A 25,300-nucleotide genomic window follows, 5' to 3' on the forward strand; every position below is an offset into this window, starting at 1 on the left:
GTCAGGCTACCTCTGGCGAGCACATGGAGTGCTGTGCAGCCCTCCAAAGAAATGCCACCCCACACCATTACTGACCCACTGCCAAACCGGTCATGCTGGAGGATGTTGCAGGCAGCAGATCGCTCTCCACGGCATCTCCAGACTCTGCACGTCTGTCACATGTGCTCAGTGTGAACCTGCTTTCATGTGTGAAGAGCACAGGGCGCCAGTGGCGAATTTGCCAATCCTGGTATTCTGTGGCAAATGCCAAGCGTCCTGCATTGTGTTGGGATGTGAGCACAACCCCCATCTGTGGACTTCGGGCACTCAGACCATCCTCATGAAGTCAGTTTCTAACCATTTGTGCAGACACATGCACATTTGTGGCCTGCTGGAGGTTATTTTGCAGGGCTCTGGCAGTGCTCCTCCTGTTCCTCCTTGCACAAAGGCTGAGGTAGCGGTCCTGCTGCTGGGTTGTTGCCCTCCTACTGCCCCCTCCACGTCTCCTGGTGTACTGGCCTGTCTCCTGGTAGCGCCTCCAGCCTCTGGACACTACGCTGACAGACACAGCACTCCTTCTTGCTACAGCTCGCTTTGATGTACCATCCTGGATGAGCTGCACTACCTGAGCCACTTGTGTGGGTCGTAGAGTCCGTCTCATGCTACCACGAGTGTGAAAGCACAACCAACATTCACAAGTGACCAAAACATCAGCCAGAAAGCATTGGTACTGAGATGTCTTCTGTGGTCCCCACCTGCAGAATCACTCCTTTACTGAGTGTCTTGATAATTGCCAATAATTTCCATCTGTTGCCTATTCCATTTGCACAATAGCATGTGAAATTGATTGTCAATCAGTCTTGCTTCCTAAGTGGACAGTGATTTCACAGAAGTTTGATTTACTTGAGAGTTATATTCTGTTTAAGTGTTCCCTTTATTTTTTTGAGCAGTGCATGTTCGAGTCCCTGCGGCTGCATGTCTCACGACTGTTAGACAGCAGCAACACATGCATGGATTGTCTTAAACAGGAAATCCCTGCCTGTGTTGCAGCTGTCGAACAGCCAGGAGAGACTCAGCCGCGGGGACTCGAACATATTATTTGAGCACGCTGAAGACACTCATTTACCACACGAGCATGCTCGAATAACACGTTCGCTAATCACTACTGTAGAGGTTTCCCTCCCTGCACACAGGAGATATAAGTACACCCTGTTTTGCTGCGCTCTTATTACATGTGAGAGAGAGCGCGTCAGAACCAGGAGCTATGGCAGATCTCCAACATTCTGCAAAGCTAGATAAGGGAAAAAAGGCAGCAGCAGTAGAAAAAAAAAATGACATTTTTAATGAAGACTACGTAGAAAGTTATTTAACTTTGTTTTTTGGAAGCAAATGGTGAATATTTAAAAAAAAAAAAAAAAATATATATATATATATATATATATATATATATATATATATATATATATATATATATATATATATATATATATATTTATATATTTATATTAGGTACACAAAGGAGTACGTAGCCTTTAAAATAAAAGTGTCACCTCTGAGCCTGCTCTGGGGATAAGCACATCTGTTTTGCCTGAAGTGTTCATTAAGGTACAAATTAATTGACTGTATAGTGGGTGTATTTTACATCCGTATTACTACTGAAATTGCCAGTCTGACCTTGGGTCTTATGATCCAAACTAACGGCATCATATGAATGTCTATGGTGCTGCAAGTTCCGGTCAAGAGACCATCGGGTGGGTTGGAAATTGCATCCATAACACGGATATGAAAATATGAGCACAATGAGGTTTTGTCAACCTTCCCTAACTTAAAAAAAAAAAAAAAAAAAATGGCTGGGTAGTTTCTTTAACTATGTGCCAGTATATTTAACAAAACTCTTTCATAAGAACTTATGTTAGAGCATTTAAATGTAATGATTGAAACAACAGGGCCGTATACAGACAGCATCACTGCCCCATTCCAATTACCGGGTGGGGAGTTCCGGCCCTTCTAATGCAGAAGACTCGGGGCCTCCCGCCCTCCCCCGTAAACTCCGACCCATACGACATACGGCTGGGGAGAATCGAAAGTTACCGACCGGGAGGCCTCTTTACGACCTGAAGAAGTCCCAGGGGCCTGTGAGTGTGGGGCCCTTTTGTTGCCACTGGTCGCAGGAGTTTGAGCTGCGGGGCCAGAAGCGGATTCATCTTCACTGCCCCCAAAGCTGGTTATAAAAGTAATAGCTTCCTCACGCCCTTGGCTTGGAGAGCGGGAACGTGAAGCAGACGAAGTCTCTGACTGGGACCTGCAGAAAATAAAACCAGATGCATCTTAGAGTCTACCGATACAGAACATTAACAATATATTATTTACTTCATAGACCTGCAGGATATTATAGAGCCAGAGCAGCTGATCAGATGGATTACACATTTTTATGGGAACATCACCCCGAGAGCGTCATAGGCTATGTTGTGAGGTGAAATTTTAACCCCGCGCTTTCCAATTCACCAAACAATTTTCCCCCTATCTACATAATGGGGAAAAGTGAAAGGAAAAGTGTTGGAGGCAAATTGACAGCTGCCAGATGTGAACAAGGGGGACTTAAAGAGTGAGAGCGATGGCGCCAAAGAGTATATTCTGTACAGTTGCTAAGGTGGGGCCCCGACATGGGATACTCACCACACACGGGGATATGAACACACACAAAATACGCCACATACTACCACGTGCTTGAACACATATTACCCTCAGCACACATTTCACCACACATACACCAACCTCGCCACATAAAAGTCGAAACACAAAAGTCGCCGCTCAAAACTCGCCACATGCAAAAACTAGGCTCACGCAAAACTCACCACAAGTGCAAAACTCACCTCATGGAAAACTCGCCACACTCAAAACTTGCACACGCGGAAAAATTGCCACATGCACAAAAGCTGCAACACATGCAAAAGTTGCCTCACACAAAACTTGCACCTACTCAAAAGGCACCACACATAATACTCGCCATGCGCAAAACTTGCTGCACACAACTTGCTACACTAACCTGTCACATGCAACTCGACACGCAAAAAGTTGCTACACACATGTTGCCACACAAAACTCATCTCACAAAAGTCGCTACATGCATGTCGCCACACGCAACTCAACACACAACTTGAGAAACGAAACTCGCCCTAAAACACACACAAGTCTGGTATTATCCTTCAAAAATAAAAATCTGATTTTTAAGCAGACAAACTACAAGAGCAACAAATGTACCATATAGGAAATACGGCAGCTGTCAGTCACATGACCTGTCTATTATGTGTACGTGTGAGCCAATATATACTGCCAGGGGGAGGGCTTCCTGTTGGCTGGGGATTTATCAGGCTGCCAATTTATCTTACAAATACTGAGGTAAAAATACTGAGCAAATAACGTGTGAACGAGGTCTAATACAGGAGGAGATTACCTACAGGTATATACCATATACAGGGGAGATGACACAGATATATACTGTATACAGGAGAGATGACACAGATATATACTATATACAGGAGGAGATGACATACAGGTATATACTATATACAGGAGGAGAGGACATACAGGTATATACTATATACAGGAGGAGATGCCATACAGGTATATGCTATATATAGAAGATGACATACAGGTATATACTATATACAGGAGGAGATTACACACAGATATATAATATACACAGGAGAGATGACACACAGGTATATACTATATACAGGAGGAGATGACATACAGGTATATACTATATATAGGAGATGATGACATACAGGTATAGACTATATACAGGGGAGATGACACAGCAGGTATATACTATATACAGGTGAGATGACATACAGGTATATACTATATATAAGGGAGATGACAAACATGTATATACTGAGGTGAAAATGAGAGGTGTGAGGTGAAAATGAAAAGGTGTGAGTGCAAAATGAGAGGAGTGAGGGAAAATAGTGGAGTGATCGGAAAATGACAGATGTGAGGTCGAAATGACAAGTGTTAGGGGGGAATGAGAGGTGTGAGGGAGAAAATGAGAGATGTGATTGGGAAAATGAAAGATGTGATTGGGAAAATGAGAGGCGTGATGGGAAAGTAAGAGAAGTGAGGTGCTATAACTAACCACAGATATTTACTATGCCCAGGCAACGCCGGGCTCTTCAGCTAGTTTTAAATAAACAAAGAATTCACTGAAATCCCTGGTGTTGATGTAGGAGTCCAGTGGGCGGTCCAACTCAGTGACTGACAGTCTCCCCTGTTTACATAGCATGCAGAGATGGCTGTCACTCACCAGTAGGGCCACCCACTGGACTCTTAAACAAACACCAGGTATTTCAAATGGATAAAATACAGGTTATATCGAGTCTGTTCCAGCAAACATATATGTCATCCAGCTCGGCTGATCCATCTCTACACCGTCCACAGATCGGCACCGTGTGTACAACGTGGCAGGTTCCCTTTAAACTTCAGGCATGTCAGTTAATAAAATAGTGAACCTTTTCCAACAATCATACATCATTGTGCTCAGCTTCTTCTTCTATTCCATGTTGAACACATATCACACTACATTTATATGACCGCTTCCCTTTAAAGAATCCGTTCATGTTTTCGGCTGCTCACTTTTCAGCTTTGCAGACAGAGAGGACTTAAGAATTTAGATGGAACTTGTCACACGATTAAGACCAGGGAACAGATGGCAACATGTCGCAGGAGACCAGTCAGGCGGGGAGAAGCTGGCAGGAACATACCCACCTCGACTAGTCACCACGTCCGTGGCCTTGTTTTCAGCTAGGTTTATCTCTGAACTGCCATGGTGTTTTTCAGCAAAACATACATGTTTCTAATGAAGCAGCCATGAATCATGTGACAGATACCATAAATAATGCAGGATATACGAACCGAACACACTGCGGTCTGTCTGCACCTCTCCTGGTCTCAAATGTACAGGACTATATTTTAGCATTTAAAGAACCCATCATTGATTTTTACCATATCATCTGTGAGGCATAATGTAGGGGCAAAGAAAGACGCTGATCACAGTGATTTGTCACTTACTGGGCTGCTTGCTGTAGTTCTGATATAATCTCCTGCTGATGAAACAGTGATTTTAACTAGAGGACTAGTAAACCTGCTACCATGTAGCCCTGCATATTCATGAGCTCTCTATAACCTGGACCTAGCTTTCTGCCTATGCAGTGTGTATACTTAAAGCTGCCAATCAGTGGTGTGGGCGGGGTCATACAGAACTCAGCATTCAGGGAACTGGTAGATCTAAACAAAAAACAATGATTTTATCAAAACCGCAACAAGCAGCTCAGTGACACTTCAAGATGCTCTCAGATGTGGTAGCAAAAACTTAGTGACGGATTCCCTTTAGGAACACACAATATAAGAAGCATTAGTGTCTCCAATTTGGAGCCCAAAAAAGTTTTAAAAGTCGAAAAAAAAAAAATGATAGCTAAAAATAATTACACAAATATTGCATTAAAGGCGAGTTCATACAGAAAGTCAGTCAACTAAAATACATGGCAAAGTTGCATTTTGTGAACAACCCTACTCACCTCCTGTAAGGATCATACGTTGGACTGTCTCGTCGTGCATAACTGTTCAAAGTAAGAAAATAAATGGTAATGATTTACTTTATGATGCAAGGTACAGAAGTGACAAGTCATTTATGTAGTCTGCTATTTTTTGTCTACCAATAAATAGCTCTTAAGCCTAGATGCAGACGACCCGATTTTTCTCGGATGAGAATACGTCCGGTTGGAGGAGCTAATCTTTTTGTGTTTAGTGTCAGCCTCCTAGTGGCAGCAGCCTAACACCCAAGGTCCTGGGTCCCCCAATGAGGCGAAGAAGAAAATCGGGTTGATTATGCAAATCATCCTCTGAGCAGAGTTTGCTCATAATGTGATCAGGTTCTTTTGGCTGAAAATAGGGAGAGAAAAAAAAAAAAAGTCTCCATTTTCTCCATTCTGCCAGTCTATGGAAATGAGACTGCACTCAGATGTCATCCGAGTGCAGTCTGGTGGTTTACACCCAGTTCGCACTTGCATTGAAAAGTGCGATCTGAATAACAGATCAAACTTGGACATGCAGCGATTTATTTCTTGGCTCATCCCCAAAAAAAACTAGAAGAAAATATCGGACATGTGCACGGCCCCATAGCATAACAATGGTCCTAGTGTAATCAGATGTTTTGTCGGATCGCCCACAGACTAATAATACAGTAGTCAGCATGGGATCCAAGGCTTGCCATTTTCTCATAGGAATAAACCATTTCTCTTTACCTGGGTGGACTGATCTTTCTTCCTTTAAGTCGTTTTTCTCTGAACTCTCTTCTCTGCCGTCGGGAACGTCGCCCCTACAATTACATGGAGACAAGTTTTTACAATATCACGATCCCTCGGAAAACAAATGTTTAATAAGGTAAAAGGGATCGGAGGGAACACGCTGGAAAATGTACTAAGGACAAGCCCAATTTAAAGAGGGCGATGTGGGCAAGATACTGTCTGAAGAGGTCAGGCCTGCTGCAATGAACCATGTCACGTCCCGCTGTCTTTTGGTGCAGATCCTTACAGAATACATGGCCTTCTCCTCTTCTAAAGCTTTAGCATGTTTTATTGCTTCAGACTCTTCTTTATCTTTACGTAGCATCCTAATAAAAAACACAAAAAACACAGGAGTCAATCACAGTCCGCAATATTAAACAGTACATTCATTTAGAAGAAAACTGCCTAATAAAAATGGTGTTTTTTTCCCCCTATAAATTGGACAGAGTTTGGGCGACTCGCGGCTCTCATGACCACAGTGTGATGGCTTCATAAAAATGTATGCAGCTGTCACTCAGGTCAGAAGATCCGCCGGCCAGTCCGATCTCAGTCCGATTTATACGGCCGTAGGGCTGAACCCTAAAAAGTGTTTAGTGTCAATCATTTACAATCAGCGAATTCTCAGGGTCCAGCATTTATGGCACCTAATGGAGCAGTAGCAGCACAAGCAGGAGGCCACACATGTTGTACCCCACATGTCTTGATCAAGTACCTGACAAAGTCTCCCTCCGCCATTCCATAAGTGGTGGCCTGCTTGTTCAGATCAGCAACCTGCTCCTCCGTTATATCATCTACATCCACTTCTACATCTGAAAAATAATATGTTAGAAGTCGGTGATTAGTTCAGGCAATATCCGAGCTCGTCATGATGCCATTAAGATTACTTAAAACCACTTGTTGCAGTATTCTCAGCACACCGCTCCCCTGTATACTGTGGGGTACTGCGCTGCTGCTTGACAGTTCAGACCAGAGCTATGGTTGCGCTGCTGACCTGGACTGCGCGCTCACAATACTTCTATGTGGAGGCATAGATTTGCGTCTATGGCTTTTTTACAGCAGAGTAGAGCCGATATTACAGAGACAACAAGTAAAGATACCTATGTCTGGTATGACCTCATCTTCATCAGATTTGCTCTCATCATCAGAATCTTCATCCTCTTTGTCAGAGCTTCCTAAATCCGCCACTGTGCTGTCATCGTACGTGTACCCAATGGAGGCCTTCTTTTCTGCTAACCTACATATAAAAAAAAAAAGCCACTGAGCTCAATGTCACTGCTCCAGCCAAAAGTCCAAAGCAGCGCTGGACCAAAGAAGGGCAAGAAAACTTTTTCCCCTTTAATTTCAACCCAGTGCAAGCTGATTGGAGTACAGAAAGTTAGAATCAACCATCCCCTTTAATCCGTTGAGAGCCAGGTTCTTTTTTTTTTTTTTTTTTAAAGAAATATACACATAAATAAAAGCTGCAGAGGGAACCCGGCTTCCTGGATCGTTCCAGTTGATCAACTGTTCGGTTCCCCAGCTGCATGTGTCGCCGCTATGTGACAGTCACGACATGCATGGAGAGCCTGTTTGTTGCGCTGTCCATGCATGTGCTGCAACTGTGACGCTGGACACCTGATTATCGGGAGTGGTCCTGGAAGCCGGGTTCGCTCTGCAGCAAATTCACTCAATTATTTACTAGAACAAAAACGGCAGCGCTGAGGGCCTTTAGCAGACCCCTGTCTGCCATAGTAACCCATCGACACCCCGCCATAGTGTATCAAGAAAAAGGATGGGGGGGGTGGGGTAATCACTGATGGTATAAGAAAGGGTAGAAAGAACGAACAGATGTTAATTCAGTCTCCATTCTTGGGGCAGGGCTGAAGCTGTAATGACATAAATGGGAATCATCGTAGCCCTTACCTCTTCTTCTCATCATCCCCCGGTCTTTGTAGGCCGCCATACAGTTCATCAATATAAATCTGGTACAGACACTGCTCTTCAGAAACTTAAGAAAAAAAAAAAAAAAAAAAAAAAAGGGAACGAAATACAACAAACAATAAAACACATACGCCAGTTCATGATCAAATACACAGTTTCTTATTTTTCCTGCATGCGTTTTCATTTCTGCATTTAAAAAAAATAAACAACTTTTTTGTTTTGTTTTAAATCATGACGAAATAAAACAAAAAAAGCAGACGATAAACGTATTAAAATGGCAAAGTGCAGCAGCTCATTTGTGAATTGCAACATCTGTAAATGCAAGACGATGAGGATTTCTAACATTGATCAAGATCAGAATCTTTTTATTATTAAATCATTATTACATACTTCCAGCGAAGTCATTCTGTACCAACCCACGGTAGCGTTCGTAATTACACTTTCGGTCATCAGCTTCCTGCTCAGGCGATCTGGTGAAGGCAGAAATAAAAGTCACTATAAGCCTTCAAAAATACTGGTGAAAATGAGATTGAAGATCCATAAAGACAAAAAACCCCAAAATTATTTACCCCTCTCTTTGCTCAGCTGTATTATAAAAAAAATAAAAAATAAATAAAATCTCCATTCTCTGTCCCCCAAAGGACACCAGACATAAGAACGGTTGACTGCAGTGCTCATGCAACACTGTATGGGGCGAGGACTGGAGCAGAGGGGCGAGGCCGGTCTTTGGTCAGTATGGATTTCTTTGCATTTATGCAGCATTCTGTGGTTATTATTAAGAGGTCACACAAGCCCTTGTACAGAGAACCACTCCATTAAAACGAAGGAAACTTCGCTGGTGTAAGAAACAGCATCTTAACTAAAAACCATTATGGATATTCCAACTGGTTACCATTTATAGCAAATTCAAGGACACGAGGCAATTATGCAAGATATTTGGGCCACTCATTTTTCATAAACTATGATTAGAAGTGACAACTAAAGAATCCAAAAGGGGACCTGTCAGCACATTTTTACATACAATAGCATGGCTGTATAGTTGCTTGGATCCCAATGAAAATGAACTTTTTCTTTACTGAAAATTGATGTAGCAGTCATGAGAAATCTAGAGTAAAAGCCATATGCAAATCAGGTTGAAAGTGCATTGGGGGGGCACCAATACACCCCTGAGAATTTAGCATATGGCTTCTACCATAGACTTCTTATGAAAATGCACAATGGATCTCTAGGGGAAAAAAAAAAATATGATAGAAAAAAAAAAAAAAAAAATGATATTACGGGAACGGGCGCCTATACGACCATATTACTGCTTCTATATGTAAAAATGGGCTGATGGGTTCCTTTTAAGGAATATCTAAGAATTATCTATTTAAGGACGTAGATCTGGGTATTTATTATGATGGAATATAGGCTGAACTGGATGGACAAATGTCTTTTTTCGGCCTTACTAACTATGTTACTATGTTACTATGTTACTAATATGTAAACAATCTAGCCATCTGACCTCAAACATTTATATAAAAATCCTTTAACACAAAAAAAAAAAAAAAAAAAAAAAAAAAGGGAGAAGCAGAAATGGCCACGGCTTACATTGTGGTGAGGAGAGGAGGTTTATATTCTGGAATATAGTCAAGATGAGCGCGGACATCAAAGCGGTCAATCATGTTGTTGGGGTCCCCCTGCCACGGCATCCTGAAAAAAAAAAAAAATATGTATGTAAGAAGATGGTAAAGCAGTCCGCAGCGGAATTACAGAAAAAGGTCTTCTATATCAGGATACTCACATGTTAACAGGGCTTTCAGCAGCCAGTGCCACAGCAGAGTCCAGGTGAATCTTACAGAATCGTCCATGCACCTGAAGGAACTGTGCTGGATCTTTTTTCTAAATAGAGAAGATTTCGTTAAAAAAAAAAAAAAAAAAAAAAACCCCACACAGGATTTTTGGTTGCTTACCATAAAATCTGTTTCTCGGAGCCTTCATTGGGGGACACAGGAACCATGGGGTGTATGCTGCTGCCACTAGGAGGCTGACACTATGCAAATAAAAAAGTTAGCTCCTCCTCTGTGTACACCCTACCGACAGGAAGTAGGATATTCAGTTAGTGAGAAAGCAGTAGGAGAAGCAACGTGTAGAAGAGAAAGAATAATATAATAAACTTTATTTACATAGCGCCAACAAATTCTACGGCGCTCTATAGATTAACAGATTCAAATGCTCAAAGAGTGTTCAGAGAACTCAAACGTATACAGTAAACAGCTGTTCAACTTGGGAGGGTGCTGTGTCCCCCAATGAAGGCTCCGAGAAACAGATTTTACGGTAAGCAACCAAAAATCCTGTTTTCTCTATCGCCTTTCATTGGGGGACAAAGGAACCATGGGACGTCCCAAAGCAGTCCCTGGGGTGGGAAAAACAGACTTCCATCATGTCCGAGGACTCACCACTGCCGCCTGCAAGATCCTTCTGCCCAGGCTGGAGTCTGCCGTAGTTCGGCAAAACGTGTGGATGGAAGACCAGGTTGTCGCTTTGCAAAGCCATCGGCGAAAACCCCGTGACGTACCGCACTGGAAGCGCCGACTGCCCGGGTAGAGTGAGCCTTTATCTCAGGAGGGGACACTCTTGTTCTTGACCCAGTAAGCTTCCAAAATTGCCGTTCTGATAGAGCGAGCAATAGTCGCCTTGGAAGCCGGCAGGGCCTCTACACACACCATCAGGGATGGCGAAAAGAGAATCCATCTTTCGGAAAGTGGCTGTGCTAGCCAGGGAGATCCTCACTGCCCTGACGAGGCCCAGCCTGTTCAACGATCGCTCCAGAGGATGAGTCGGAGCTGGACAAAAGGAAAGGTAGAACGATGTCCTCGTTGAGGTGGAAAGATGAAAACCACCTTGAGAAAAGGAAGGAAGGAAGGAAGGAACGAAGGAAGGAAGGAAGGCGGAGGCCTGGGACCACCTTGTCCTGGTGGAAAATCAAGAAAGGAGGTCGGCAAGAAATGGCCGCCAACTCAAAAACGCGGCGGATCGAAGAGATGGACCTGAGAAAAGCCACCTTCCGAGATAGAACTGACAGGGAAAGCTCCCTGAGAGTCTTTAAGGGGGAAACCCCTAAGAACGACCAACACAACCTTAAAATCCCATGAATCCACAGAGGCCCTGTACGGAGGGACAGCGTGGACTACTCCTTGAAGGAAGGTCTTAACCTGTGGCTGAGAAGATAAAGTCTTCTTAAAGGGAAGAAGAGCGCAGGAACCTGGCCCTTTAGGGAACTGAGAGCGAAGCCCGAATCCAGTCCTGCCTGAAGGAAAAACCAAATGGAAGGCAGAGAAAGAGGACATAGGTGAAAAGCGGTTGGACTCGCATCAACGAAAGTAAACCTTCCAGGTACGATAGTAGATCCTGGAAGACGACGAAGGCTTCCTAGCCTGGATTACAGTGTGACTCATCTGGGCCAAAAGGCCGGACTCTCTTAGAACTGTGGAGTCCACAGCCACGACGTTAAACTGAGCGACCGATAATTCGGGTGGCAGATCGGACCCCGAGACAGCAGATCGGGTCCGTTTGGAAGACACCTGGGGTGTCCGCGAGAAGATTGACGATGTCTGCAAACCAAGACCTCATGGGCCAATCCGGGACGATCAGAATGACCGGCACCCATCCAGCCTTGATCTTCTTCGACAGCTTGGAAAGCAAGGGAAGGCGTGGGAACCGATAGGGGAGCCCGAACTGCGACCGAAGAATGGCCAGAGTGTCAACACCACTGTGAGAGGATCACGGGACCCTGGGCCGACCCGAGGGACCTCCTGTTCAATCGGGACGCCATGAGGTCCACCTCTGGAGTCCCCCATCGAAGAGCAATCCGACAGGAAACATCCTGAAGTACCATTCCCCTGCCGCGAGGCCCTCGCAGCAAAGGAAGTCGGCGACCTAAATGTCCACGCCGGGGACATGCACTGCGGATCTCACCAGGACCGTTGCCTCTGTCCAAAGGAGGATCCTGGAATCTCAGCCGAGGCCAGAGAACGCCGAGTCCACCCCTGGTGGTAGACGTATGCCACTGCTGTGTCATTGTCTGTCTGGATTCGAATTGGCAGGCTGCTGAGAATCCTTACCGGGTGAAGGCAAGACAGAAAGATGATCTGGAACTCGAGAACACTGATCGGCAAAGAGGACTCCTGCGCCGACCAACAACCCTGAAAGAACAGGAGACAAAGCCCAGCGCCTCCGCCGAGCGGGCTGGCGTCCGTCGTCACCACCTGCCAGGGAACTGGAAGGAAGGATATGCTGTGAAGGATCTACTCTGGGATAAGAGAAGTGACCTCGGCCACCAGTCGAGGAACCGTTTGACCCGGGAGAAAGCCGGATCGGACGATGCAGGGAGAAGACAGACCTGTCCCCTGTGATAGAATAGCCTGCTGAAGAAGTCTTGAATGAAACGGGCGAAGGGAAAATTGCTTCCGATGTTGCAACCAACCTACCTCCTTAGGGCCTTTAAAGGCCCATCGGAAAGGAGGGGAGCCGAGAACCCTGGAGCAAGCGAACTTCCTGACAAAGGAGGGATATCCTGTCTTCGGGAAGGAAGACTCTGGTCCGACAAGTGTCGAAGAACATGCCCGGAGATACGAGGCGCTGAACGAGACGGGACTTCTTCCTGTTGACGAGCCACCCGCAACGGTTAGAATGTCGGGAAAGATGGATAGACTTTCGGGAGCCTGAAACCGAAATTCCTGAGCCTCCATGGAAGCGATTACTGAACGAGGGAATATAGCCCTGAAGTGTCTCCGACTAAACTTCTTGTTCAGCAAATTGAGATCCGGACTGGGACGAACCTTGTCGTCCTCTGTCAGTACAAAAAGATTCGAAGAGAAGCCTGTGAACCGTTGAACCGTTCCTGTTCTGGGATGGGAACGATTACCCCGGATTTAAAGAGGGAAACATGGCAGTAAAGAAACCCGGGACTAGAGCGGGAGTCTCTTGGAGGTTGGGATTTGAAGAAAACGATCCCAGGACCGTGAAATGAAGATTTTGTATCTAGAGGGAACAAGTGCCCTGGCCCATGCGACCTCTACTGAGGAGACCCAGACGTCCCTGAGGAACAGGAGACGGTTGCCCAGTCTGAGAAACGGGCTGGGGTCTAGTCGTGGGTCATGCTAGTCCTGGACCTGGAGAATCCACCTTAGGAGTAGCGGGCACGCCAGGAAAGAGTGAGTCGAAGAATACCTTCTCTTAACGAGCCTGTGGCCTCTGCAGTTGCGAAGAAGAATCTGATGCCGCAAAACTACGAAAAAGGTCGAAAAGACCAAAGTAGCCGCCTAAGGGGAAGTAGGTGAGGTCTGGAGAAGGGGACTGGTGCCACCAGTGGCGTCCTTAATAATTTGGTCCAGCTTGGAACCGAAAGGACGTGAACATTGAAAAGGCAGGCTCTAAGGGACTTCTATGATGACTCTTGAGCCAAACAGTGCGACAGCTGGCAACAACATTACTGGGCGCCTGTGCGGCAGAAGACGCGACGTCCAGGGAACAAATTATTCCCCGGCATGAGTAATCTGGGTGGCAAGCTCCGCCAGCCGGCCTGACGGAGCTCCAGCTTGAATGCCCCAACGGAGTTGTTTAGCCCCTCAGATACAGACTTCGAAACCCAAGTGGAAGCCAAAGCCGGGCATTGGGATGATGGGGCAGTTTCGAAAGCCGACTTCACGAAGGATTCCATGATCCTATCGATGGAATCTTTCAGAGCCGCCCAACCGGACAGCGTAAGGACTGTGTTGGCGGCAAGTCTAGCAGCCGACGGATCCACAGGGGGAGAGGTCGTTCTCTAACGCCTCTCATTCCGGTTGGCAATGAGATCCGGAGGAAAGAGATATGAGACTCCAAGACGTTTGTCTCTTTGAGAACGTCTGGTCGAATTCGCTCTCTCTCTCTGGCCAGAAGCTCCTCGAATTCAGGATGAGGAGCAAATACCTTGGGAGGTAGTTTAGACCATCTAAACGAAACCGCCTGATCTGCGGGTTTCGTAGAGGAATCTTCGATGCCACAGGTCTGATTGGTCGCTCCAATGAGGCTTTGAACCATATCTCTCATGTTAGCGATTTGGTTCGAATCCGGCCCCAAATTATCCTCCGAAGGCGTATCAGAGAAAGCCTCGCCTGACTCAGCGGAGGAGGATCGGGAGGACGCCGACCGCAGAGGAGGACCGAGTGGCGAGATGGAGCGAGAAGAGGACTCAGACCGGCGTTCCTGTCTGGACCTTTTGCAGCTAGCCTTGGAGGGCTTGGACGGAGCTTCCTGCGACCCGGTGGCTACTGCGGGGGTCTGCAGGGGTAACCGATCCAGCACGGACACCAGGGTTTGAGACACCCATGTTAAATTGGCCACCGACAGACAGAGAGGAGGCCCAGCCTGGGATGGGGGTATCACTCTCGGGTGGATTGGCCGGGGATCAATCGGGTTGCTGCAGGACTGACATAGCGGAGACCAGAAGGTTAGGGGACAGAAGGGCAGAGGAGAGTGTCAGACTGCAGAGCAGAGCTACTCACGGCAGGTGATGCGCTTCAGTGGTCCTTAAAGGCAGGGATGCAGGCAGACGGTGCAGGCAGAAGGAGCAGACCTCTGGAACTCTCCTGTCCGGGACCAGCTGTGGGGCTGAGGCGACCGCAAGTGAGGAGGACGCCGGGATTCACGCACTTTGGAGTGGGGCATAAGGCGTTCCTGGTTCGAGAATACTGAGATAGTGGGCAGGGTTAATTGCCTGGCCAGGAGCACCAAGATGGCGCCGGGAGGCGGAGCTAGTCGAGAGACGGGCGGGAGAAAAGCCCGCCCGAGAACGCAGGAACACTGTGCGGCCGCCGGGGAGCAAACTGTGTGGCCGCCGGAGTAAACGGCGCAGCTGCCTGGAACAAAGGTACGGCCGCAGACAAGGCAGAGCCGCTGCCTGTAAAGGTGCGGCCGCCGAGCATGAAGCGGTGCAGCTGCCGCGCAAACCGCCAGGTCAGGGGGAAAGTGCAGCCGCAGAAACGGCAGCGCGGCTGCCTACAGGGCGCCGCACAGAGCAAAAAAGTGCCGCAGTGTGGAAAACTTCCCAATAAAGAGACGTCTAACGATCGCCCCTGTAACAGGGAATCTGCAGGGACCCCCCATGACTGTCTTTGAAGAGAGATCGAGGGATAGGGGGATCGGTGGGAAGGGAATACTCACCTAAACATCCCACGCCTTCCGTTACTAACCTGAAGCCCTGAAGGTATTAGACGTCCGTGGAGCTGGACGTCCTCGTCTCCTCCAACCGACAGGCTCTGGTAGGCGAGTGGGTGGGGGACGGAGCCAGGACCGGACTTCTGAGCACGCTTGTGTGCCAGGATCATGGTCCTGGAGAGGGATCTATGAGGATACGGGGTGGCAGTACACGCCGTACTCATAGTCCGCATAGTGGGAATACAGGTGTGACTGCTCACCCTGTATCCCTCCGGAAAACCTAAAAAGGAACGACGCACATTGAGGTAGATAAGGGTCTAATGAAAGACCCGTGTCCACCTCCTACTGACACTAAGCTAAACTGAATATCCTACTTCCTGTCGGTAGGGTGTATACTGCAGAGGAGGAGCTAACTTTTTTATTTGCATAGTGTCAGCCTCCTAGTGGCAGCAGCATACACCCATGGTTCCTGTGTCCCCCAATGAAAGGCGATAGAGAAATAAAAATGACCAAAACCACGTATAAATGGCAATAAAGTAAAATGCAAAAAGTACAAAACTAATGAGGAAGAACTAATTGTCATTTTCTGGCCAATCCTGCAGTTTCACAGGTAAACTTGTTTCTGTATGAAAACCAACACAGCAGCAATTACTTTTAGAAATCATCATTTGAGTTGTCTATGCTCGGATGTGATATAACATTGCCCCCCCCCGCCACCACCACCCCCGGATTCTTCAAAGCTTTTACGCCCAAAATAAAGTGATGTAAAAGCTTTGAAAAGTTGCAAAATTGTTGAAAACCTTGAGTTTCCATGCCAGGTTCAGGGGAACGACGCTACAGATCATCTAATTCGTGATGAGTTTTATGGCAGAAATCTCACTCCAGTACCTGACTAGAGTGAGTCAGATGAGAGACCCCGACCCAAACATTACAGCCTCCTATATGCCTTCAAGGGCTCAGGCAGACGTCCCTGCAACACGGGCGACCACAGACCGTAATGCACGGACTCGGGAGTGACAGCTTCATACATTACTACAGGGCTGTCACAATCAGGTCCGGAGAGCGGCGGCCAGCCCATGTACTGCTGTCCGTGTTTGGACCCTGTTGAATAGAGCTGCATGAGTCCTTAGGATGATGTATTCAGGACGGGAGACCCGCGGCCAGTCCACAAATCACGGACCTTGACACCCAGACATGTAAATGACATGTAATAGGAAGGGTTCCTAAATGACACCCTAAAAAGGCGTGTGGACAAAGGTGAATATTATATAAGCACCTCACTTAGAGAAAGAAAAAACCATCATGTCTACTTACGATCTTCTCATAGTACTCTCGCCGGCGCTCGGCCCGCTTTTTATAGTCCACCATCATCCCCCGCAGCTTCCGCTCGTGCTTACGAGCTTCATGCCACATCCTCGATCCAGTCTTCATCCGACAACTTACTGAGGAGGAAGAAGAGAATAAACATTATTACATATGGTAATTACGTACATCGCTTATATCACAAACTATACAACAAAGTCAGCACGAGTTATCAAAAACAGATAAGAATAAAAAAGTGTCTTACCCCTAGAGTAAAATGGGGAATATAAGATGTCATGTCCATAAATGTGATATAATTAGACTAATAGAAGAAGAAAAAACAACCACACACACCATTCATTCATTTCAGCATTAGAGGAAATTATTGCCAAAAAAAAGAGTATCTGCTCCAATTCCACAGCACGTGATCGTACCCCTTGTAAAGTTGGCACCATGCAGACTGTGCAGAAACTTTATAGAAACTTTCCAACTGAATACGGTAGAACTTTCTATTGCTGAAAGGGAACAGGTTCTAACAAGGGCGATGCCTTCTCTCCTGAAAAGTCATATTGGCTGGTCTCCTAAAATCACATCCTGACCTCCCACAGGCCAGAACACATCATTATAGGCCAGCTGTGGCCCGTGGGCAATGGTGTGAGCTGTACTGGCCTCGTCTTGTCTGCCACCATCAGATATCCTGGCATATGGGATGTCAATCAAGCCAGGAGTGGCATGAAAAGGGACCGGCCATTGTGACTCTTCAGGACAGAGGCCCCACGAGGTCTCAATTGTTGCACCGTCCAGTATAGGTTGAAATGTAAAGACTGCAACCAATCAGCAGTCAATGATTGTCTGCAGCGGTTACAAGAAATTATGTGTGGAGAAGTATAGATTTTTTAATCTATGCAGCATCCCAGGACCATTAATTGTCCCTATTACTCTCATCTTCAATCGCCCAAGGATCCCCTTCCTCCAGGCTTCCTGTTTGCCAGGCGGCTGTGTACTCCTGATCGATTGACAGTTCGGACCGGTAGCATAGCTGAGACGCTGACCCCAACTTAGTCTCCAATGCTGCAAGCAGAGACAGCTTTGCTTATTGCAGCTTCAGAGAGGCACGCGGGCAAAAAACTGGATGGATTCAGAGATCTGGTTAGCTGCAGAGCAGCGCTTACAAGTTCTATTGGGAAAAGTCTGGTAAGCGCTGGCTCCTGGCCTAGGAGACCAATTACCACTCCAACATCAGTGGCCAGCCCGGGCAACAAATATACAACTAAAAAATCCCTTCATTTTTTCATTTTTTTTTTTTTTTATAACAAGAGAGACATACCGGATTACGTACCGGTAATGCTCTTTTATAGAGCCCACGACAGCACCCACTAGAGAGAGGGGATCCGCCCCTAGGAACAGGAAACCTACAGAGAGATAAAAGGGGCGGCCCCCCCTCGCTCCTCAGTTGTTTTACAGAGAATAGGAGGAACCGCCGCCAGGTTTTAGTTAACAGGTTCAGGTATATTCATATATATATATATATATATATATATATATATATATATATATATATATATATATATATATATATATATATATATATTTACAACCTTATGCTACTTTCTTCTAATATTTACACCTCACCAAAGAAGCACCACGTGCGACTATATACAGAAAAGGGAGGGATGTGAAAGGGTGCTGTCGTGGGCTCTATAAAAGAGCATTACCGGTACGTAATCCGGTATTTTCTATTCGCCACGACAGCACCCACTAGAGAGAATTTCAGAGACTATAGACTGGGTGGGTTTACTGAGTCAAGGACCGATACCCCAAAAGTCAGATCAGAAGCAGAGGATAGATCTAATCTATAATGTTTATAGAAGGTATTAGGTGAAGACCAAGTTGCAGCCTTACATATAAGGTCTATTGGCACATTCGCCCTTTCTGCCCAGGAAGTCGACAAGGCTCTTGTAGAGTGTGCTCCTATATGCATTGGAGGATCTCTACCTCCAGCTTTATACGCCAGGATTATGGCCTCTCTGATCCAGCGAGATAATGTGTTCTTTGTCACTCTGGTACCTTTGGTTTTACCCTGGAAAGACACAAAGAGAGCCCTACTCTTCCTCCAGTCCCTGGTTCTCTCTAAATAGGCTAGCACAATTCTTTTTACATCTAGAGTATGAAGTTTTACTTCTTCTGGAGTTGAGTGGTTCTCATAAAAGGTAGGTAACAAGATCTCCTGGGATCTATGAAAAGTAGTGGCTACTTTAGGAAGATAACAAGGGTCTGTTTTCAAAATTATCCTATCTGATGTTACAGATAAAAAGGGAGGATCTATAGATAATGCCTGGAGATCACTCACTCTTCTAGCAGAAACTACCCGTGTTTCCCCGAAAGTAAGACCCTGTCTTACATTAATTTTACCCCAAAAAGTCCCACCCTGTCTTACTTTCGGGGGAGGTCTTACATTAGCCGAAAAAAAAAATGACAATTTCTTTTTAACCAATAAATCAACATTTATTAACATGCTGAAGAGTCGGTCATCACCAAACAGTAGAATAAAACAAATGTAGCGTATCAAGAATATCTTGTTACTACCGTACACACTACGGTACGGTACTGTACGGTAATTGCCGTATACCCTCTGCCTGCATACCATAACAGTGCCGTATCCCACTGCACACAGCCCCATACCCTATACAGTACATGTTTCCCTACTTGGTTTTTAAATGCTGGACGTTTTCCTCTGCGGTGCGGCTGTGGGTGCGGAAGGCCTGTGCTGCAGGGAACGCTGTGCCAATCAGCAGGGAAACAGCGGTGACGTGGGGCTGGGGCGGCCAATTACAGCTCGAGCTGCTGGGCCAATCAGCACTCGAGCTGATTGGCCAATCAGCGCTCGAGCCGGGGGCCGGCGGTGACGTGGGGAGCAGGGGCGGCCAATGAGCTGTTGAGCTGGGCGGATTGCGGGGTTAACACGGCGAGTTAACCCCATGAGCACTGGACCCGCCCAGCTGCACCTGAGGACACCTCTGGAGCCTGGGGACCCAATGGGGGACAGCGGCGGCCCAAAGGTAAGGGCCTTACATTTCACAGCGGCCCCCCCAACCCTGCCTTACATTCGGGGGAGGCCTTACATTGGAGGACCCCCCCGAAACCCCCACCCTGTCTTACTTTCGGGGGGGTCCTACTTTCGGGGAAACAGGGTAATGCCACTAACAATACCGTTTTCAAAGAAATATTTTTTAGTGAGGCTGTATGGAGAGGCTCAAACGGTGGCTGTGTCAATGCTTCCAGGACTATGGATAAATCCCACTGAGGAACCTGCGGTATGCTAATTGGTCTTGAACGCTCACAGGCAGATATAAATCGGGATATCCACCTATTACCCGCAACATCATAATTAAAAAGAGCTCCTAAAGCTGAAACCTGGACCTTCAGAGTGCTTACGGAGAGTCCTAATTCCAAACCTCTTTGTAGAAATTCCAACACTGGAAATATAGGAACTTCAGATGAAAGTTGTGCAGTATGGAATTGAAGAAATTTTCTCCAAATTCTAACATAAATTCTAGTAGTTGAAGGTTTTCTACTCTTCATAAGAGTGTTAATTAACCCACTAGAAAACCCCCTTATACTTAGTAACTGCCTCTCAAACTCCAGGCAGTCAGGTTCATGCCCTTTGCCTGAGGATGGAGGAATGGTCCCTGAGAGAGCAAGTCCTTGGACTGAGGCAGAATCCACGGGTCTGACACTGACATCGCCCTCAGCCATGAGAACCATGGCCTTTTGGGCCAGAATGGGGCTATTAACAGAACTCTTGCGCCTTCCTCCCTTATTTTTCTTATTACTATAGGTAATAGATTCCATGGGGGGAAAGCATAGGCCAGGTCGAATGTCCATGGTACCTGGAGGGCATCGAGTATGTCCGGCTTGTCCTCCCTGCATAGAGAGGCAAACCTCCTGACCTGACGGTTGGCTCTTGTGGAAAACAAGTCTATTTGAGGAACACCCCATCGAGCTGTTATTAATCTGAAAAACTTCCTGTTCAGCATCCATTCTCCCTGATGAAGAGTGTGACGGCTGAGGAAATCGGCATGAAAATTGTCTATGCCCCTGATGTGCACTGCTGACAAGGATAGCAGATGACCTTCGGCCAACTCCATGATGTCTGAAGCCACTTCTCTGAGTTTGTCCGACCTTGTACCTCCTTGATGGTTCAGATACGCCACCGCAGTGGTGTTGTCGGAGAATACTCTTGTGTGTGAGCCGCTGAGCTGAGGAAGAAAGTGAAGTAGGGAGTAGTATATAGCCCTCAACTCTTTGACATTTGAGGAATTATTAAGTTCTGAACTGGACCAAAGACCCTGGACCCATTGATCCTGAAAATGTGCCCCCCAGCCTTCAGGACTAGCGTCTGTGGTCACTATACTAGAAGGGGTGATTACCCATAGAACCCCTCTCGAAAGATTTTTTCGATTCAACCACCACATAAGGGAGTGTACTACTTCTGACGTTAGGCAAACTGTTCTATCCAGACATCCTCTATTTTTAATGTCCTCATCCAATACAAATTTTTGTAGATGCCTAGTATGGAACTGCGCCCACTGGACCGCAGGAATGCACGATGTTAAAGAACCTAGTAGTGACATGACATTCCTTAATGACATACTACGCTTTCTGATCGCTAAGGACACTTTATCGAATATGGAAGTTTTCTTATCCTCAGGAAGCTTGCAAATCTGGTCAACTGAATCTAGAAGGAGCCCAAGGAATTTCTGACACGTTACTGGCTGGAGTCTAGATTTTTCCCAATTAACCAGCCAGCCCAGGTTTTGTAAGGATGACACTACCTCCTGTAACCTCTGCTCACACTGTAGGGAGTTCTTACCTACAATCAATAGGTCATCCAAATACGGAATGACCAAGGTATCTTTTACCCGTAAAAAGGACATTACTTCCAGTAGCAATTTAGTAAAAACCCTTGGGGCCATAGATAAACCGAAGGGCATTGCCCGGTATTGTAGATGACGAATTTGCCCTTCTATACAAACTGCTACTCGAAGAAATTGCTGATGTAAATGGTGTATAGGAATATGGTAATAAGCATCTTTAAGATCCAATACTACCATGTAACAGTTTGGAAATAGATTTTTTATGGCCGAACGTATGGATTCCATTTTAAATGTTTTGGGTCTTATAAAGGAGTTCAGTTTTCTCAAGTTAATTATAGTTCTGAAAGAGCCATCAGGCTTACTAATCAGAAATAAGGGAGAGTAAAATCCCCTCCCTATCTGGGAAGATGGAACCTCTACCAGCACTTGTTTGAGTAAGAGGGATTTAACTTCGGTTTCAAGTGCCTCTTGTTGAGGCCTGGATCTTAAGGTGGTAAGGAGGAAGGAGTCCGGAGGCCTTCTAATAAAGTCTAATGTGAGGCCTGAAGATATTAAATCAATGGCCCATGGATTAACCGTTATGTCTTTCCACTGCTTACTAAATTGTTTTAGTCTTCCTCCCACCGGTGAAATATAATCAGCGGAATTTATCTGCTGGCTTGAAGGGGCGCTTATTGAACAAATTTCCTCTTTGTTTGAAATCCTTGTTATTCCATCGGTCCCTGAAGCCTCCCTTCCTTCCGAATGGTGGCTTCTTGAACGCCCTTCTGTAAGAAGGAATAAAGGGATTAGGGAACCCCTTCTTCCTTTCACCTGCCTTAGTGAGAATTTCGTCTAAGACCGTTCCAAAGAGGTACTCACCCTGGCAGGGTATAGTACACAATTTAGCCCTGGACTGGGCATCCCCTTTCCAATTCTTTAACCATAAAGCGCGCCGTGCCGTATTAGTGAGGCTGGCTGTTCTGGCTGCTAGGCGGAGAGAGTCTATAGAGGCATCAGAAATGAAGGCTGCCGCCCCCTTAATCAAAGGAATAGAGGCACGTAGTTTCTCCCTAGATACACCACTCTTAATATTTTGGTCCAACTGCTCCAGCCAGACCAGCATAGATCTACTAGTGGACGTGGCTGAGATTGCCGGTTTAAATGCCGTGACACAAGCTTCCCATGACCTTTTAAGCAGAGCGTCTGATTTTCTATCCATGGGGTCAGGCAAGGAGCCCGCATCCTCTACGGGTAAGGAGGATCGGCGAGAAGTTGATGCTACAGCCGCATCCACTTTAGGAATTTTAGACCAAACTGCCAAGTCCTCATCATCAAAGGGGTACCGCCTCTTACATGATACCGGTACAAAGCCCTTCTGTCCTTTAGCCCATTCTTTTTTAACAAGGTCTTTAATGGCCTGATTCACAGGGAATACTTGGCCCTTTCGCTGCGATAAACCTGCGAACATGATGTCCTGTGGTGTCTGGGGATCTTTAGACTCTGACACCCCCATTGTTCCTCTTACAGCTTTAACCAAATTATTTACATTGTCTGTAGGAAAACAGACATAATCTTCCTCCTCCGAGGAATCCAATCTCTGAGAGATGTCTGAGTCCACCTCTCCACTTTCTGCTGATGTGTCGGCTATAGGTGAAAGAGTCCTTCTACTTCTCCTTTCCATATTAACCGCCGGACTACCCCTCAAGGACTGAAGCTCTTCCCGGATCATGAGACGTATGTCATTCATCCTGACCGAACTCTCCTGCTGTAAAGTGTTATCAATGCAATGTTGACATAGCTCCTTAATATATGAGTCAGGTAGGGGCTCATTACATATCTTACACTGCTTATGTTTAGATTTTGACGTCCGCTTAGCCTATAAAAAAGACACAAGCAGAGGAGACTACTGTAAGAGATATGAAGCTATATATACACTTATCCGGAAAATAAAATATATACCGGCTGCAGAGTTGTCTGGTCGGCCTGGGGTTTGGAACGGGACGATTTTTTCCCTGATTTATCCGTGGAATCACTCATTTTTGAGTGTCCGCTGATTTTCTTATTAGCATCACCACTAGGCAGGATTACAACCTCCAGTGGGCGCTCAATATCTTCCTGAGACGACATGGTGCGCACAGTGCCATGTGTCTTCAGCCTTATATAGTGCCGTTCTTACAAGGGATACACGCCCCCATCTTTCCTCCCCCCTTTTTTTTTTTTTTTTTTTTTTACCTGACCAACTTTATTGGTCCTCTCCACCGCTGTTGAGCGCCAAGGCGTCCACGCCAGCACGCTCAGCTGACCCCGCATACCCGGAAGTTCCTCTTTACATCCGGGTACGCCGACCATACAGCGCCTGCATGTGCGCTCGCGCGTCTTCCTTCTATGCTGCAGAGGAAGAGAAGCTCCTGCTACCGCGGCCGTTCATGCCCCACTGTGGCCGGAGGGTAAGCGCTTTCCATAGCGACACTTACTTGGTGTGCTGACGGGGATTCTTTAGGCGGTGGAGCAAAAACCAACGGTCTCCCAACAGGGAGACTGTTGTGATCCCGGCATGCTGATGTATCCAGATGAGGGGGGAACCAACAGGAACCCCCGTCTCTGATGCTCGCTCTGGGGCCCCTGTCGCTCAACAGAGACGTACAGGCTGTGTTCCAGGCGAGCTTTTCCTCTTCTTAGCTGCAGAGATTCTCTCTGAGGGTTCCCTCCTTGGGAACAGGAAACCAACTGAGGAGCGAGGGGGGGCCGCCCCTTTTATCTCTCTGTAGGTTTCCTGTTCCTAGGGGCGGATCCCCTCTCTCTAGTGGGTGCTGTCGTGGCGAATAGAAAATATATATATATATATTTTTTTTTTTTAGAACAAGTTGCAAATTGTTGTTTAACGGGCAACTGTCAATTTTAACTAATAGTAATAATGTAAAATTCCCATGCAGATTATCAAAGGTGTGATGACATAGGATTCATACAATCCATTCTGTCACAGAAAAGTTTAGAATGCAAGAACGAATGAATGAAGTCCACAAATTGTGGTTGATCCAGTGGATGTTTGTGGAGAAAGCCTGAGAGTCACAGGACAAGACACCCCCACAAAAGTAAGGGGAAAATATGGGGCTGGCACCAAATCTCATGTGTAAAACTGGCAGAACAAGTTTATAAATCTGCTCTTCAAACAAGAGATTACAAATCTGCATAAAAAGAATGAGCAAAATAGAAATGTTATCGACAACGACGCTGCTTTTATCTATGGGAGGATCCCGACAGAGCTGCAGTTGGGACAGAAAATACAAGAAAATCCCCGTAGCTATCTGCTAATACACAAAGTTACGAAAACTCTCCACAATCAGACGTGTTAATATCAAAACATTTCCACAATTAATGTAGTCATGTAGAAGTCGTTACAGACAACACATTAGTCCAAAGAGCAAACGTGTCGCCACCGTAACATGCTGCTGGACACCATGCAAACAGCAGGGAATCTCAACAGGAAGCCCTTTATACCCTCATAGGTGCCCCTGCATACCACCCAAAAAAATATTTAATACATGCCCCACACTGCATGGAAACTACACAGTCCGGTCTGATGGGTGAATACAGTTTGCACTCAGTGTCGCTCCGAACCCTTCAATCAGCGACTATTCTATCTTGATGAAAGTGGATGACGTGACGTCTCCCTAAAAATGTATGTATGTATGTATGTATGTATGTATGTATGTATGT

At 46.2% G+C, this 25,300-nt stretch overlaps 1 protein-coding gene across 4 annotated transcripts in view; it reads right to left on the reverse strand.

Annotated features, from left to right (window-relative positions):
• The window catches only part of CLASRP (CLK4 associating serine/arginine rich protein), a 40,740-nt gene that overhangs the window by 14,103 nt on the left and 1,337 nt on the right, over nucleotides 1-25,300 (reverse strand). For 2 of the 4 annotated variants that reach the window (XR_011317979.1, XM_069746830.1), the window contains exons 2-12: nucleotides 16,737-16,864; nucleotides 10,027-10,124; nucleotides 9,834-9,935; nucleotides 8,634-8,713; nucleotides 8,226-8,310; nucleotides 7,421-7,557; nucleotides 7,036-7,132; nucleotides 6,571-6,649; nucleotides 6,282-6,355; nucleotides 5,556-5,597; nucleotides 2,075-2,281 (exon numbers count right to left, since the gene is read on the reverse strand). Coding sequence is in view for 3 of the 4 variants with exons in the window: in XM_069746830.1 (XP_069602931.1) it covers nucleotides 2,075-2,281; nucleotides 5,556-5,597; nucleotides 6,282-6,355; nucleotides 6,571-6,649; nucleotides 7,036-7,132; nucleotides 7,421-7,557; nucleotides 8,226-8,310; nucleotides 8,634-8,713; nucleotides 9,834-9,935; nucleotides 10,027-10,124; nucleotides 16,737-16,853 (1,118 nt within the window). In the remaining variant the exon portion in view is untranslated. Of the gene's footprint in view, nucleotides 1-2,074; nucleotides 2,282-5,555; nucleotides 5,598-6,281; nucleotides 6,356-6,570; nucleotides 6,650-7,035; nucleotides 7,133-7,420; nucleotides 7,558-8,225; nucleotides 8,311-8,633; nucleotides 8,714-9,833; nucleotides 9,936-10,026; nucleotides 10,125-10,195; nucleotides 10,276-16,736; nucleotides 16,866-24,057; nucleotides 24,123-25,300 lie in introns of those variants that run through there. The other 2 variants (XM_069746831.1, XM_069746832.1) reach the window with 2 other exon arrangements.

The sequence above is a fragment of the Ranitomeya imitator genome, chromosome 2 (assembly GCF_032444005.1).
Source record: "Ranitomeya imitator isolate aRanImi1 chromosome 2, aRanImi1.pri, whole genome shotgun sequence".
Classification (NCBI taxonomy): domain Eukaryota; kingdom Metazoa; phylum Chordata; class Amphibia; order Anura; family Dendrobatidae; genus Ranitomeya; species Ranitomeya imitator.